This window comes from Neohortaea acidophila (assembly GCF_010093505.1).
Source record: "Neohortaea acidophila strain CBS 113389 unplaced genomic scaffold BDY17scaffold_5, whole genome shotgun sequence".
Taxonomy (NCBI): domain Eukaryota; kingdom Fungi; phylum Ascomycota; class Dothideomycetes; order Mycosphaerellales; family Teratosphaeriaceae; genus Neohortaea; species Neohortaea acidophila.
The window spans coordinates 943403-958437 of record NW_022985514.1 but is presented as its reverse complement, the minus strand read 5'-3'; the positions used below and the strand labels follow the sequence as shown (position 1 = coordinate 958437).

Below are 15035 nucleotides of genomic sequence, written 5' to 3'. Positions count from 1 at the left end.
AGGTCGATGCTGAGAAGCAGGTCGATGCTGAGAAGCAGGTCGATGCTGAGAAGCAGGTCGATGCTGAGAAGCAGGTCGATGGCGAGAAGCAGGGGGATGGCGAGAAGCAGGGGGATGGCGAGAAGCAGGGGGATGGCGAGAAGGAGGGGGATGGTGCTCGTGACATTGAGGAGGTGAATGGCAAGAAGGCGGATGGCGAGAATGCGTAAAGCGCCTCAAGCGCGGCTTCTTCTCGGGTGACCAGCTTCAAAGGATAGGAGAATTGGAGTACCTGAGATAAGCAACCAGTAGTTCCACAAGCTCAATCCACGTGTACGCGTCAATCTTCTTTCCGAATTACATGTAGTCTTGTGCAAAAATCGCCCTTCAAACAACGCGGGGAGTGCGGGTGGATACTTGGTCACGTGTGGGTAGCCAGGTCACGTGTGAATCGTTGATTGACTTCACGCAAGCTCACTCCTTGGCACCTATTGTTCTGGCTTGTTCATACACTTGTACTTGCAAACATCCCACTTACAGCTTACCTGACAAAGTAACCATGCTTGCTCCCCATACACCGAACCATGGCTCGACGAGATTTCAAGGCGATGACACGAAGTTTGAAACGATGTGAGAGATACCTTGGCTATCGCAGGCCAAACGAGGCTGGAGGTATGTTCTGTTGCTGGCCGGCTTCTGGCTAGGATGGCGCGTCGCTAATCGTTATGCAGAGATTCGAACAGACCCGCAGCACCCTCCCTCATCACTCCCCGAACACCCAGTAATCTTCGTGAGCGTGGATTTCGAAGCCGACGAAACAAACCAGCGCATAACAGAGATGGGCATCACGTCTCTCGACACCGAGCTCCTGCTAGGCGTCGAGCCGGGCGTCGATGGAATAGGGTGGATGAATCTTGCCTACAGCCACCACTACCTCATCGCCGGCACAGACAACATGCTCGGCGACTACACCAAGCGAGGCAAATTCAGCAAGTCCAACCCTGGTGGATTCATCAAAGGCAAGACACAAGAGCGCACGCTTGATGAAATGCGCAAGATCGTCCGCGAGCATTTTGAAGGACCCTTCTCCAGCAATGGTGTCCGCACTGCGGTCAGGAACCGCAGGGAGCTGGTTTTGGTTGCCCATGGCCGTACAAACGAGTTCAAGTACTTCGAACAACTCGACTTCGACCCTCGCAAACAGTGAGTCCATTCCGTTAGAGCCACGCGACCCTGCCAATTCACTGATGAGATACCAGTCCCAAAGTCATCGACATCATCGACACCCAGGACCTCGAAGAAGCCTTGCGCCGCGATCCAACCCGAGGTACGGCCCATAGTCAGCCTCGTCGACTTGAACGAATCATAGAAGAGACGCTTGGTGGGGAGCAAAGGGGCAAACACAACGGCGGGATGGATGCGTTTTATACGATGCAAGCTCTCCTTGGTCTCACGTTCCGGAGCATCCAGGGAAGGGTCGCTGGGTCAGAGGACGAGGAATGGGGAACGAATGATGATGGAGGCCAGGGTGTTGTTCCCCGAAAGAGCACACACGAGTACATGGACTACTACGCCAAACTTCAGTAGTCGGCGTTGCACGAATTGATAGTACCCGGCCGACGAGGTGTTTGGGGATCTGCGCAATGCTAGTTTATCAGCTTGAATAAGCTAGAGCTCTCTTAATTGCAGTCACGCGTGGTTCAGGCACTGCTCACATGTAGAATTCCTAGTAGTCTCGCAGAGTTGGAGCATCTGCATTCTCGTATGGAGCCGGTCCATCTTCGCACCAGCAGCAACAGCAACAGCATCGTACTCCAATCTCCACCTGCACAGTGCTGGACAACTCAATGCTTCGGGGGGGACGGAGCTGGCCGCGGGGGTGGCAAAACTGATGTAGGAATGAATCATCGTAATCGTTACTAAGGCCGTAGAGGTATCGATACAGCATCGGACCGGTTGCGAACTTATTTCGACCGTTGGTAGGCGTATGGATCCGAAGCTGGCCGAATCAGGAGGTCCGTGAGGTACGCCGCAATGATAAGAGATGAACTTCGTATTTGACATGACGCGTTGCTGGTAGGCCTGAGACTGTGCATGGAGCGGCGCCTCGAGCGTCTACGGGGTTTTCTAACTGTGAACAAAGCTAGCAGAGGGGACTGCGCTGCGTCGGAGCGGGAGACTGTGAGGATGGGTCGTTGGCGAGGTCGAGGTGCACACGAAGTCAAGAAATGAAGTCGAGTGCTCAAGCTGATGGCACAGGATGACTAATCTGAAATGGACCACATGCAGACCGCTACTGTCCCGCGCGCGGGTCTACCATCCGATGACAGAGTCCTACACGCTGGAGACGACATACGCAAGTGCAACTCCCCAAAAAAGCGCCCGCTACCGGACTCTGCGAAAGAGCAACGGCATCTCCTCGCCAGAGCCCTCGTGGCAAGGGACCAGTACTCCAGGAGTCAGGATGGACCGCGGCAACCTGAGCGATCTCAATGTAAGGTCTGGCACGAGCAACCAGGAAAGTCGCAAGATCAGACTGTCTAGGCGATCAGACAGACGAGGGTAACGGTGCTCGACCGTGCTCAACGCCAATGTACCAGCCCCAAGGTAAGACGCTTCAGATTTCTGTCGTGTTGCTGAGCATAACTTCCTTTGCAGGCCATAAGGAGCGCAATGTGCTCGTCCGCTCGATGTCCCCTCCCTTGATTGACCTGAATCAACGACCTCGAAGTTCCGCACCCACATGCCCAGAAAGGCGTGACTTCCCTGGGGCGCGAACTTGTTGCCAACACTTCGAGGATGAAGAGCACGATATTAATGGGAAGGAGGAGAAGGCAAAGAGGGAAGTGATGTAGAGAACATCTGGGAGGAAATGGGGGAGAGTCATCGAAAGGAGGTCGAAAGAGAAGCAGAGGAACAAGAAGAGGAGGTTGCTCGAACACATTGGGACACGGCAAAGCCAGATCGACTTCAGATTGTACTGACATCGTCCAGGACCCCCTCGAATACCATCGCTGTTGGCTTGCCCTCCCAGCGTTGCGGTCATAGTCGCGCGTCGGCTTAGATGTACTCTTCCAGGCCTCGATCCCTGCCGTCTAGCAAGCGTCCCATGCCAAAATATTCCTCGAGCAGCCGATGATTTAGGCGACTACACCGCGAGTGTCAAGTTAGTAATGGCATTATAGGTACATATGCCTTTGAGTCGTCGTTGGCATCAGTCGAGGCTACATCCTCTGGGTGGCTCATGCACACTCGAAACGTGTCAGCGTGTCCTGCTTTCCACTCTCACAGAATTTCGCGCTTGATAGGGCAATGGGCGGCTGACTAGGCAGGCACATCGATGAGACTGGAGTAGTCGTGGAGATGGGTCGAGATCGTAGTGCGGCGAGGATGAAGCCCCCAGAATTGGTCCACGAGACTTCACTTACTCTTCTGATCGCTCGGCATCCCGAGGACAGCCTGCATTGCCAGGCTTTCACGTGGCCTTGGCCTTTTTCGCTTATGCTAATTGCAAGGCTATAACAACTCCCAAGAACCCTGAAGTCAACCAAATGTCCGGCGCTCGCATAGCTACATGTCATTCCAACTATTTTATGCGAAACATCTCTGATGGTAAGACGTCGCCTCAACAAGTGCGGGCCAAGTCCGACAAACCCTCGGCTGAGAACTTGTCTTACGAACCTGTTTTTCCATACTTGCCATGGCCACAGCGGCGGTCTATCACGAAGCCGGGCAGCGAACCTCATCCGTGAGCAAGTCAGTGTCTATTGGAGCGATGCCATGGCCACGGTCGACGAACTCCATTCGAGCAATTGTCGAGATTCAGCCATGACCCCGGCCGGCGAAGCTAATCCGCGAGCTCATCAACATCTGCCAGGAACGTGGGCCAAGGTGTGAGCAAAAAGCCCTCGGGATTGGACATCGAGCTTCCACGGCGAATTGTCAACATTGATCAAGCCACGGTGCCAAAGTAAGCACAATAGTCTGCTACAGCAGCTTGTCGATCGCAGCACCTTGGGACAGCTATTCACTGCTGCGGTGGGACACCAAATCGAACGAGGGTGCAGAAATGCTCATTTACACTCTCATCGACCCGGCTCCCGCGGTATACGGCCGGATGAAACAATCGGTCACAAACAAACAAACAGCAATCTCTAGCCGTTTTCTGGACGGCCAAGTCTGATCGGAAGCCTCGCAACGGTGGAGCACCACGCATGGAAAAGCGCGCCGATCATGCTTCAATCAGGAGAGTCAGGTACGCCAGCCTAGCGGGGTGGTGTCTGGTTTGGTGCTGTTTCGAGGGCAGCGTCATAGTAGAAGCCGCGCAACAGTGGCGCCAATGCGCTTGATGCCGGCTCGCCCAACCACCTCGTCCTCAATCCCTGCCCAATGCTGCTAGACTCTTCAAATGATTGGCTGACGACTGGAGGCAGTATGGGCACAAGCAAAAGAGCCGGTCTTGACGGCGCTGCTGTAGTAGGAAGAGCTTGATCGTGAACGCGAGATTATGAGCACATGGGGTTCGATAGCTACGGCTGCATTTCCTGTGGCTCTTCCTCATCAAGACCCACGCCGACCGCCGCTTGATGAGTAGCCTGTCTTATGGTGACAGGAAGGCCGAGCTACAAGGAGCAGTCGGCATTCAACATCTCCTCCAGAAGTTCAGGCATGAGAAACTGATCAGAGGCACTCGAGCGCAGCAGCCTCTCCATATCACCCCGGTGCCCTGCGATTCCTTGGGATTGCCTGAGCGAGCCCTCCGCGCTCCAAGCGTCCCAACTCTTTGCCTCGTGCTTCATCCTTGTCTGGTACTTTCATTACGCGTAAAGGAGAAGACAAACGATTGCGCACATGGCCCCCGAGATTCATCCTTCACATATCTCATGAGCGGCTGAACGACGCATTGCGCAGCGAAGACGCTGCGAGACGCGCAAATCTCCACCTTGCTCTCTGTGGAGATGCTGGAGGGGGAATGAGCACTATCTACCTCTTCCTGACGGAGCATTGTCCCGTTCTCCTCGCTGATCACATCATCATCATCATCATCATCATCATCATCCGAGCCGACACTTCACTCCAGGTCAACACCCCCATACTCTGGTTTGGTCCGCGGCCTCTTGGGAAGCCACCGCCTCCACCATAACCATCGTCTCCACTTCATCCAGGCCGACGCCCTCCAGATCTGTGATTCAGTCTTCCAGATTTCGGGGGCCTTGATGTCTATGAAAATTGTCGATACTCTAGCCGCGAATGAACTTAACAAAAGCATCATCGGCGATTTGATGGACGGATCCGGTTGCTGGATGGGAGCGTTCTCCAGCTGGATGCCCCTCGAGGGCCAGCGTTGCCTCCGCCTTAATGATTACAACCCCCTTCCTCGCTGACCACCGCCCGACCCTCTTGTTCAAGGACATCTTCCACCGTCCTGGCCAGCTGACACCTCGCTTGCTCTTCGCGCCCCATCACGGAATGGCAGACGTTGGCTAGATGGATTCGCAGATTATCGGCTGCCTTGACTGCTATTGCTGACCGCGCGACCGTAAACCCCACAGTGACTGGCATCGCGACCGCGGTGGATGACATCGCTCCGGCATGCGCTCAACTAGCAGACGTCTCTCTTTTACGTGGACATTCATCTCACTGCCTCACATCTGGGTTGTTGATAGGAAGGTGAGCCTAACATTGCGCTCGCCGTCGAATACAGCTTGCCAGCCCGTGAATCGGAAAGGCATATCCATCGCTGTCGAACTAGGGTTTGCTCATGCCACAAACCTACTGCTGCACCGTCTTTCTCGATCTACGCCTCAGTCGATTCAGCGCCGCGATTGTTATCCTGTCACTCGGTGGCATTATCTCTCCGCATACTCTTCTTGCCGTCCACGAATATCAGCAAGACGCCGCTTCCGATGCCACAAGGAAAAGGAATCAGCACATGGGCCTCTGCTCCTGCACACAAATCTTCCGACGCCTAGCTCTTTGCACCAAAGCCGCCTCCCTCATCTCAAACAACAGGACTCAAGCATCTCCAGCGCCCTTCTTCTCCTCTCAGACCATATTACGCTGAGCAAGCCTGCTCCGCAGTCGCTGGCAGGCTACGTCTGCTGTATTATCCGCGGCTCCGGGTGGTACTGCCGCTGTGCGTCCCGCCCGTCCCTTTTCAATACCGACCGCCCGTAGCTTCCCTGCAGCCGCCTTCCGCGGCAATGCCCTCCACGACAACGATCTGTTGTCATTATTCGCGAGCCTCCCCTTTCATGCCGACCGCGAAACCCAAAAGAGGAATCTACTCTGACCGCGAAACCCAAGAAGCCGCCGCGCGCCGAGGCGGGATAACTCGCAACCCTGCCTGCGCATGCCTGCATGCCCGCATTCCAGCACTTTTCGTTCCTGTATGCCGGCACCCGCTGGCGTGGGTGGCATTGCCATACAATGCCAGCGGCTCCGCATCGGAACCCAAGCATGCCCCTTTCCAAAGGCAATGGCTAGTCAGCATGCTCACATGATTACCAGTCCTTTCCTCTAGTACGGCGGTGAAATTCATTTGATCGCCTTGCGTGCTCGACGCGGACTTGGACATCAGCGAGCTGGTCCGCTAAGCCACGCTGCCAGCTCTCACGATGGCAATTGGTGGTGAGGGTCTGCTGGTTCGCTACATGACTTTCAACGCCTTGACCTACAAGGAAGACAATATACATCTACGAGCACTGGAATATGAATTTTGAGTCAATCCGTTTCAGAACTATCTGGGGTATCTCTCAGTACAAAGAAGCAACGCGCCCTCCGCACTTGCTGATGTTCCCGTCCTACCCAACTCGAAATCCCGTTGCTAGCGGAATTAGAACCTTCCCTCCAACCATCCTCAAGAGTATTTACCGGCCTTCACAAGCTCGAGGCCATGGGAAACGCATCGATCATGGTCAGCAGCTACAAGCCAAAAGGCATTGTGTGATCCTTGGCGGCAGTTGTCACCATTTGGACATTTGCCCTTGGCGTATTCTTCGCAAGGCGCGGGTTTGACATCCCCACATCCATCACATTTCACAACTCGGCACACTTTGAATTTGTCGCAGGGGCACGATTTGAGGTCTGTTAGAGCAGCGTATGGGCACACGTCGTCGGGTGTGATTTGCTGAATTGTGACGTGCCTCAGTTTGCTCTTGGCGTGGTTGGGATCAGTCGGAGTCTTAGGAGCCAGGATGGTGCCATTGCTGGCCGATGGGGCTGCGTGACCGGTTTCGACAAAATTGTACGCAACAGTTGCTGGTTGTGCGTTCTTCCGTGCGAGCGTTTCGGCCTTGATTGTGGCGGCAACGTACGCGTCGGCTTCACCGCTCTTGTAAAACTCATTAAGCTTTGCCATCATTGGATCAATGGGAGACTTTTCTTGGCCGAGCTTCGTGGTGCTAGATGTGTCTGACTTGGGTGCAACTTTAGTCATATCGCTCTGAGCTTTGGCAGCTTTGGCCTCTTCCTCCTTCTCTAGCCTTAGAAATTCAGCCAGCTGTGCCACAGCTTCGGACTGCTGTGCTATCACGGCCGGGGCGCTGTGCTTAGACGATTGGGTACCCTTTTGAGGCAGGACATCATTCGACGTTGTTGCAGGTCCAGTCATATCATTTCCAGCTTTGGCAGCTTTGGCAGCTTTGGCAGCTTTGGCAGCTTTGGCAGCTTTGGCAGCTTTGGCCTCTTCCTCCTTCTCTAGCCTCAGAAATTCAGCCAGATCTGCCACAGCTTTGGACTGCGGTGCTCCCACAGCCCGGCTGCTGTGCTTGTCTCCCTTCTTCGGCTCAGTGGATTTCAATCTGGATGGTTCTGGCAGATCGACGAAGGGCTTCCCGGCAGCTGTGCATTTCAACTTGGCGAAAAGGCGCAGTGCGCGCTCATCACAATGCAGGTCATCCTCACCATCAGCCGATGATGTGTGATGGACATGCAGTTCGGACGTTCCAGCAAAGGCACTACGCTTGAAGATGACGGAAGGTTGGCGGGTGCTGATGTCGAGTGTGCAAGGCTCGGCGAGGTTGTCGAAGAGGCCTTGCTTGTCGCGCAAGTCGAGACCGTTGTCGTACATATCTGGGCAAAGAGCTTGAAAGAACTCTTCCTCCACCTGGCCGCTCGACTTGCTGAAGTTCTTCCGGGACGCACTCAGCGCAGTGTTGAATTTGCACAGGTTGCACTCTCGTACATCAACGTCGCCGCCTAGTTGGGTTTTCTGGAACAGAGCAGCAGGTAGAAATTCGTGCTGGTCACAGTAGGTCGCCTTCGCAATGAGACCTCCATTCTTGACCCTGCGATCATCATTCGAGACCTTGGTGAACCAATCGCTGAAATTCATGCATGCCTGTGTCTCGGCGGCTTTCTGGTCATCCATGTGCCACATGCTGCCCCATTCCTCCGGAGTGTGGTTTTGACGATCCAGCGCCTCTTGCATTTCGTAGGTGGGTTTGATTCTTTCCATCTTCGAGGCTCTTTGCATCGCATACACGAACTGCAGGGCAGCAGTTGAGAAGCGAGTTTCTGTACGTCCGCTCCTTTCTAATGTCTTCACTGCAAACCAGCGATCGTACTCCTGCAGCAACAGTGTCTGCTCTTCGGGGTTGGGAAGACGCTGCAAGGACACTAGTGCTTCTACCGCAAAGGCAGCGGTGTCGACATACTGACTGCCTGACTTCATGTCGCCTGCCCATGTTTTCCAGAGACGTCCTGCGGGATTCCATTCAATTCGAAGGGGTTCTTTTCGGGGTTTGAGGAGCGATTCGAGCTTCTTCTGAGGCTCCGACTCCGACAGAGCACGGCCTTCAGCTGCAAAGTCAAGGAAATGAGTGAACTCTTCTGTTTCGGATATGGCGAAAACGTCGCTCATCTCGATACTGGCACAGTCACAGATGTAAAGCTTGCGGAGTGGTAGCATGTGCTGAATCAAGGATACCAGTCGGTCCGGACGCAAGTGATTGACGCGAGACAACTCAAGCACCCTCGCCTTGGAGTCTGCAGTCTTGACGACCGCATCGACAAGCTGGTCCGGCGTAAGCTCGACGTACGGACTGTCGGCTGCTGTGGACGCCCTGCTGAAGCCTTCGATCATGACGACCGTGTAGTCGTTCTTTGCTCGACGAAGCAGCTCAAATCTCTGGTTCGTGTATGAGTACTGCAACTCGGCGAAGCCGCAAAACTCAACCCCAGAGAAGTAGTACATCCCCACAGCCGAGCCGATGAGGTTGAAAAGCACCTTGCACGTGCGCATCAGCTTGAGACGCTCGTTCCTGCTCACGACGCGTTCTAGTAGGATGAAGAGCAACTCTGATATGCCCAAGGATCTGGCCAGGCCGCTGTTGAGATTCTGCAGAGTGGCGGCGTCTGTGATGTCGCGCGCATCGGCACGCTGCTGAGTTACCGGGAACCGGAAAGATGGAGCAGGGGTACGAGTGAGGCCATTCGACGGTGCTGTGCCATCGACCTTTGTGTCTGATGCACTGTCATTCGACACATCACCATTTACTTTGGGAGAGGCGGCGCTGTTAGAACTCGGCTGAGCTGCACGTTTTCTGAGATGAGGAGGGAGCGCAGGAGTCGGAGGAGCAGGATCAGACTGCGGCTTGCCTTTCTGAACCTGTTGGACAGTCTCTGACGGATTGCTCGATGATGGCTTGCTTGGATTGTTGCTTAGCTTCATGATCTTGCGGGAGTACTTCTCCTTAACTGGACCCCAACAGTAGCTGAGTCCGTCTTGCTTGCTGTGGATGAGACGGTTCGGCAGTCGCAGCTGTCCGGCTGATTCAGTCTCTTTGAAGCGGATGGCGCAATAATGTGCCGCAAGGCCCTTCCTCCCGTTGTGCCAGATGTAGATCTTGTTCGTGCATCCACTTGCGGATGGATCGGTGAAAGAGCAGCGAGGGCGTTGAGGAGAGGAACCAGGCGAAATGACGGCAACACCAACATTGCGAGCTTGGAAATACAACGAGAGACGTCCAATACTCACGTAAGGCATCTGCTCGTGGAGAAGCCTGTCTTCCTTGGGGTCGAGATCTGGATGCTTGAAGGAGCAAAGGCCTTCCACGAGAGCAGTATATTCCCCAGCATCATCTTGAGAGAACACATCCATTGATCCAGCGGAGAAGAAGACGGCATTCATGCCGCAGAATCCGGCCATGCCAGTCCCGTCGGCAACAGACAAGTCTCCTGCCGGCACATCAACGACATCGAAAGCTGGGATGTGATCGTATGAGATATTTGGAAGGTCTGTGCCAGGATCGTCATGATTGGCAAGGACTGGCGCGGGGCCAAACAGCGAGGGCGTACTCTCCGCAGCGGCGGTTGCAAGCGCGGAATGAGGTTGAGCTGCGGGAGCGGGGGTGGTGGTTGAGAGTGCAGGAGAAGCTGGACTTGCAGGCTTACCTGGCTCCTCCAGAGCGGAGGGCGGCGCTACATGCTCGACCTTGTCGGGTGTGGATTGCTCCTTCACTTCAGTTTCGACGGGAGGCGGCGCAGTCTCACTTTGCTCTTCATGCACTTCCAAATGCTCGCGAGGAGTGCTCTGATCCTCCGAAGTTGATTCCGCGGCTTCTGGATCGATGGCACGCAGGACTGTAAGAGCAATCTCGGCATTGAAGATCTGTCCGCTGTTGAGGAGCTCGAGGAAAGTTTCAATCGCCTCACGCGTCTCTCCTGCATCTGCAGTAGTGGTGGAGACTATGCGGAGAATGACTTGGAGTTGGACTGGATCAAGGCGATGCTGGGTTGTCATGGCAGCATGGAGAACGTTGTGCCAGGGAGCATAGCTTTCCGTCTGGGCAATCGTCAAGAGATCACGAAACAAAGCAGAGCTCAGCTTGTCTTGCTCAGTGAGAGCTGTGATGGCGTTGAAGATCACATCATGCCATAAGGGCTGAAGGGCAACGACACTTCCAAGCAGCTCAGGAGACAGCACTCCATTGATGCAGGCTTTGGTGGCATGGGTCACGAACGCTGCCCTGGTGGGAGCCATGACGAGTAGGCGTGAGGGTGAAGGAGATGTGAGGGCACAGATTCACTGGGCCGACGATGGTGGCAGCGACACACCATGCGGCAGCAGACGAAGGCTCAATGGGTCACGTAGGTTTGAAGTTGGAATGCACCGTTCGGAATCATTCAGCGCCAAGCGCGGGGACAGCTCTCGCATGAAGAGAGAAGAAGAGTAAAAGATGGGTGCTGGTTGTTGGATGATATATTTCTTCGTGGCGCTAAATTTTTAGCGTCTTGGCAGCAAAGCTGGGATCAGAAATTTTAGCTGGATTCAAATCTACGCAGGCAGCCTGGCCGTGCTCAGAAATTTTAGCTGGATTCAAATTTACGCCGGCGAGCTGCGCTTCATCGTCCCAGTCCGATTTCAATACCAGCCGTTGGGTAAGAATGGTAGAAGTTTCAGGTGAGCTACGTTGTGCCTAGTCATTGCACGGGCTGAATCGTTTTACTGTCTACATATGGTTGGGCACGGTGCAGTTGCGTATTCGCTGACAGTGGTCCCCATTCTTCCTACAGCTCTCTCCACAGCAGGGGCAACACCTACCTGCGGCCGGGCATACTTTGCGTGGCACGCTGAGTTGGGCATTTGACGTCGTGACGTCCGCAAGGAGTTCGACAGAGATCCAAGAAGCGGCGCTGAGGTTTAGTCGGTGACAGCAAGCACGAAGGACCGCCCCGCGCGTAGATCTATACGAGTACAGTGGAACGGGAGACATTGGATTATATATCGGTACTCAACGTCGTGAAGATCTACGGCCTCCTTGCCATGAGCATGGGACAGCGAATCGCAGGGGTTTCAAAGTCCGCTCAACGCAGCTTCGGGGAGGCGCGGACATGCGAGCGTTGCTGAGGGATCGACGGGGTTGCTCTAACGTAGGTATTGAAATGTCTTATCAATTATGGAGGGTACGGGGTGCTCATCTCCACTAACCTATGGGCCCGGTGGGTTGGGTACGCTCTTGGCGGAAGTGCTGCGCAGCCATCTACAACACCCCAGACACACCATCAATCATGAAGAACTGGCTGCACAGCGACGGGAATATCTTGTAGAATCGCGAGCGATCAGAAAAGACCAAGGAGAGCTGATGGATGCCGCTGAGACCGCTGGCTGTTGCGAGCCAGACATTGGCGGATATCTCCCACCGCAGACGAAGCCGACGACCGCGCTGATGAGGCTGTGTGAACCCGAGAGCATTTAGAGGAGTCGATGACCTCCTTCTCCAAGCGTTTTGGCTCCGGCACTCCATCGAAGCAAAGCCTGGCGTCAGTCGTATCTGCTTGCAGCCGTCTGTATCTCCAACTCTCCCGCAACGACGGAAATTGACCATCTGCTGGATCTCTTTGCGTGAGCACCACATGGGTGAGCGAATTCGCCGTGGAGGTCTTGGAGCAGCGGCAACAAAGAGTCTCGAATGCTACTCCAAGTATGTTTGATGCCGTGGCTGTGCTCGATGTGATTGCTGATGGTTCTCCAAGCAAACGTGCAGTCGTGCGACACCTCCCTAATCACCAAAGCCTCGAAGGGGCGACTACGCGCTGCATTGCTTCTGCAACGAAGCCACGAAACTACCTCGTTGATGCCAATGGCTTGACGGGCGTCCAAGTGGTACTGGCATTGATGGAGACCTGGAGAAGGCCAAGGAGAGCTGCTGGGTGCCAATTGTCCTGGCTGGGAGATGTCTGTCAAACGACGGATGCAGATGCCGGCAAACTTGCGAAGAGAGCTGAGGTGGTGGACATCAGCCTCGCGTCGACCCCAAAACAACAACTTGTTCCCAAGCATACACAAGAGCCATGATTGTCTGCAGTGCAGTTCCAGGCGCAGAAAGTCCCGTCAGTCGGCGTCTCTGCACCATCAAGCCCATATCGGCCCGAGCTCGCGATACCAGACATGCTGTTGTGCATCATGTTCGGCGCTACCAGTCGACATAGACCCCAGCGCCGGGTGGCTGCACCGCGCCAGCCGTGATACGCAAGCGTGCTCACCATGCTTAATCTGGCCATTGGTCACCGACCAAGCACAACGCGGCCAAGGCGGCGAGGAGACGTGCGGTGGACATCACTCTGGGTAAGCGAGTGGCGATGGATGGTAGCGAAGTGATGGGAGGAGAGTGGAAAGGGAGCTGATCGATGGACTGGATTTGAGGGCGACGTTTGGAATGTCGTGATCTTTCCTCCAGGTACACCCACAAGACAAGTTGACGGCCTCACGCCAAACAGGCCGCAGCAGAAGGACCAGCATTCTTGAGTGACTCCAGACTTGACGACGTGCTCGAGGAGACTCTAGCTCACGAGGCTATGGCATCGGGTGACAGTATCAAGAGCAGTTTTCTACAGCGTTGGAGCAAGTCGAATAATCTGGCACGACGGCAGCTAGGCCCCAATCAATCGAGAAGTTGGGGGCTTCGACGGCTTCGCAAGTGGCCTCTTGTCATGAGTCGGTGGGTTGATGATCCGGCACGAACAGGAATGGGTGGTTTAACCCACTGGATACAGGTTAACGGCACTGCAGCAGGCGGACGCGGGCGGATATTGGGAGCTGGAGCACTTGCCTAGCCTGAGCTTTTTCGGTCCCTCAACAGTGGGTACGGTTTGGAGGGGTCCTTCTCGTACTACTTCTCCAACTTCCCTGCTCTGCTCTCACGGTGCGAAGGCGCATCCAACGAGTCCGCATCACGAGCTTCCCCGTGGGCACAGGAGCCGTGTCGGCTATGGCATTGCCAGCGTCATCATTCCTTGCCCGGCAAGCGGCTTGCTGACGTGTTACAGAGGTTGAAGTCTCCTCTTCTTCGTCCCCGTCCTTCCCGTGTGTTGGCTTGGTCTTCGCAGGTTTGTTGTCTGCAACGGCGGATGGCTTGGGTTTCACGACTTGTTCGTGGTCATCTTCGCTCTGAGCTGGGGTGAGTGTCCTGCCGGTCAACGCGCGGTGTGTTGGCTTGGTCTTCGCAGGTTTGTTGTCTGCAACGGCGGATGGCTTGGGTTTCGCGACTTGTTCGTGGTCATCTTCGCTCTGAGCTGGGGTGAGTGTCCTGCCGGTCAACGCGGATGCGCTCATGGTGCTGTCTTCAGCCTCGAGAATCGACTCCCGGTGGTGATGGGTTAGCAGCGTTGTCTCGGACCCCAAGTTCCTGTTCGATCAACGTTTAGCATTTTTGAACCTTGCATGCTTCCTGGGCGCAGACCTAACGCCAGTAGGCTTGGATGGAGCTTCGGTGGCGTCGACGTTGGCTTCGGCTCGGATGAATCCTGTCTTGATTGAGTGGAGGTAAATACCTTCAAACTGTGACGGCGATGCGACTTTGGAGGACGCGGTCGAGGGGGTTTGAGGGTGGTGAGGAAATGGGGGGCGTTCTTAAATCACCGAAGAGACTCTGCGTCAGGTCTGGCCTTGCAGGTTGAACTGACGTCTAGAATGTTGGTGGAGGTCGGAAACGGCCAACCCAAGAGCCCTTTTGTCGGGGTGGATAATGACGGGGGCTACACGGACGAGGAATCTCGCCAATGCCCGCGCCAGCTGTGGCAAGGGACCGCGGGTAGCCATGCCCCCGCGCGTGCAGGCTTATTCGCCACAGCTGCTTGGCCGCTCGACGAGGCAATGGATGATTGCTGAGCCAGTTCGCCAATGAATCAAGTGAGCACTTGAGTATCAAAGCTGCGTGAGGAGAATGTTAGGTCTGCAATGCCCACTTGAACTGCCTGCGCAGTCGCGGCATACGCAAGCTTGAGCAGCATCGGAAGACAAGAAATTAGCAATTAATTGATTGAGCGTAGGCGGCCTCGTTGCTTCACACATGGCACCTTGTCTATTATTAAGCTCATCTAACAGCTTGTTGAAAATACATGTAGAGAAGCAACGTATTCAGACGACAGTACAAACCAACCAGATAGACTAAATAGCATTGTTGTTGCGCCGGATAGGCAAGTTAGCGAGGAGATAGCGGGCGGAGAAGCAACGGGTGGCGGAGAAGAAGGGCGGTAGGAGAAGAAGGGCAGTGGGAGAAGAAGGGCGGTGGGAGAAGGATGGCGGTGGGAGAAGGATGGCGGTGGGAGAAGGA

The 15035-nt window shown here is 54.9% G+C and overlaps 7 protein-coding genes across 7 annotated transcripts in view; 3 read left to right on the top strand and 4 right to left on the bottom strand.

Moving 5' to 3' along the window:
* The window catches only part of BDY17DRAFT_324065 (uncharacterized protein), a gene marked incomplete at both ends in the record, with an annotated part of 2602 nt that extends 2393 nt beyond the window's left edge, over window positions 1-209 (top strand). The window contains one exon of the mRNA XM_033737124.1: window positions 39-209. Within this exon, the coding sequence (XP_033589890.1) occupies window positions 39-209 (171 nt within the window). The remainder of the gene's footprint in view (window positions 1-38) is intronic.
* Window positions 210-395: 186 nt separating this feature from the next.
* Window positions 396-1878, top strand: BDY17DRAFT_145386 (uncharacterized protein). Its single transcript, XM_033729564.1, has 3 exons — window positions 396-651; window positions 711-1182; window positions 1239-1878. Exons 1-3 carry the CDS (start codon window positions 564-566, stop codon window positions 1564-1566), a joined length of 888 nt encoding a protein of 295 aa, XP_033589889.1. The 5' UTR covers window positions 396-563; the 3' UTR covers window positions 1567-1878.
* A 1245-nt stretch (window positions 1879-3123) lies between these two features.
* On the bottom strand, window positions 3124-4056 carry BDY17DRAFT_145307 (uncharacterized protein). Its single transcript, XM_033729562.1, has one exon. It carries the CDS (start codon window positions 3723-3725, stop codon window positions 3222-3224), a length of 504 nt encoding a protein of 167 aa, XP_033589888.1. The 5' UTR covers window positions 3726-4056; the 3' UTR covers window positions 3124-3221.
* A 1355-nt stretch (window positions 4057-5411) lies between these two features.
* Window positions 5412-6209, top strand: BDY17DRAFT_145336 (uncharacterized protein). The gene has a single exon (XM_033729563.1). It carries the CDS (start codon window positions 5572-5574, stop codon window positions 6154-6156), a length of 585 nt encoding a protein of 194 aa, XP_033589887.1. The 5' UTR covers window positions 5412-5571; the 3' UTR covers window positions 6157-6209.
* Window positions 6210-6669: 460 nt separating this feature from the next.
* Window positions 6670-11135, bottom strand: BDY17DRAFT_145463 (uncharacterized protein). Its single transcript, XM_033729565.1, has 2 exons — window positions 6853-11135; window positions 6670-6805 (listed from the first exon to the last, which is right to left on the bottom strand). The coding sequence occupies exons 1-2, from the start codon at window positions 10961-10963 to the stop codon at window positions 6783-6785; spliced, it is 4134 nt and encodes a 1377-aa protein (XP_033589886.1). The 5' UTR covers window positions 10964-11135; the 3' UTR covers window positions 6670-6782.
* Window positions 11136-12211: 1076 nt separating this feature from the next.
* Window positions 12212-13020, bottom strand: BDY17DRAFT_145182 (uncharacterized protein). Its single transcript, XM_033729560.1, has one exon. The coding sequence runs from the start codon at window positions 12761-12763 to the stop codon at window positions 12245-12247; it is 519 nt and encodes a 172-aa protein (XP_033589885.1). The 5' UTR covers window positions 12764-13020; the 3' UTR covers window positions 12212-12244.
* Window positions 13021-13545: 525 nt separating this feature from the next.
* BDY17DRAFT_145244 (uncharacterized protein) lies at window positions 13546-14240 on the bottom strand. The gene is made up of 2 exons (XM_033729561.1): window positions 14163-14240; window positions 13546-14108 (listed from the first exon to the last, which is right to left on the bottom strand). The coding sequence occupies exon 2, from the start codon at window positions 14033-14035 to the stop codon at window positions 13556-13558; it is 480 nt and encodes a 159-aa protein (XP_033589884.1). The 5' UTR covers window positions 14036-14108; window positions 14163-14240; the 3' UTR covers window positions 13546-13555.
* Between the last annotated feature and the right edge of the window lie 795 nt (window positions 14241-15035).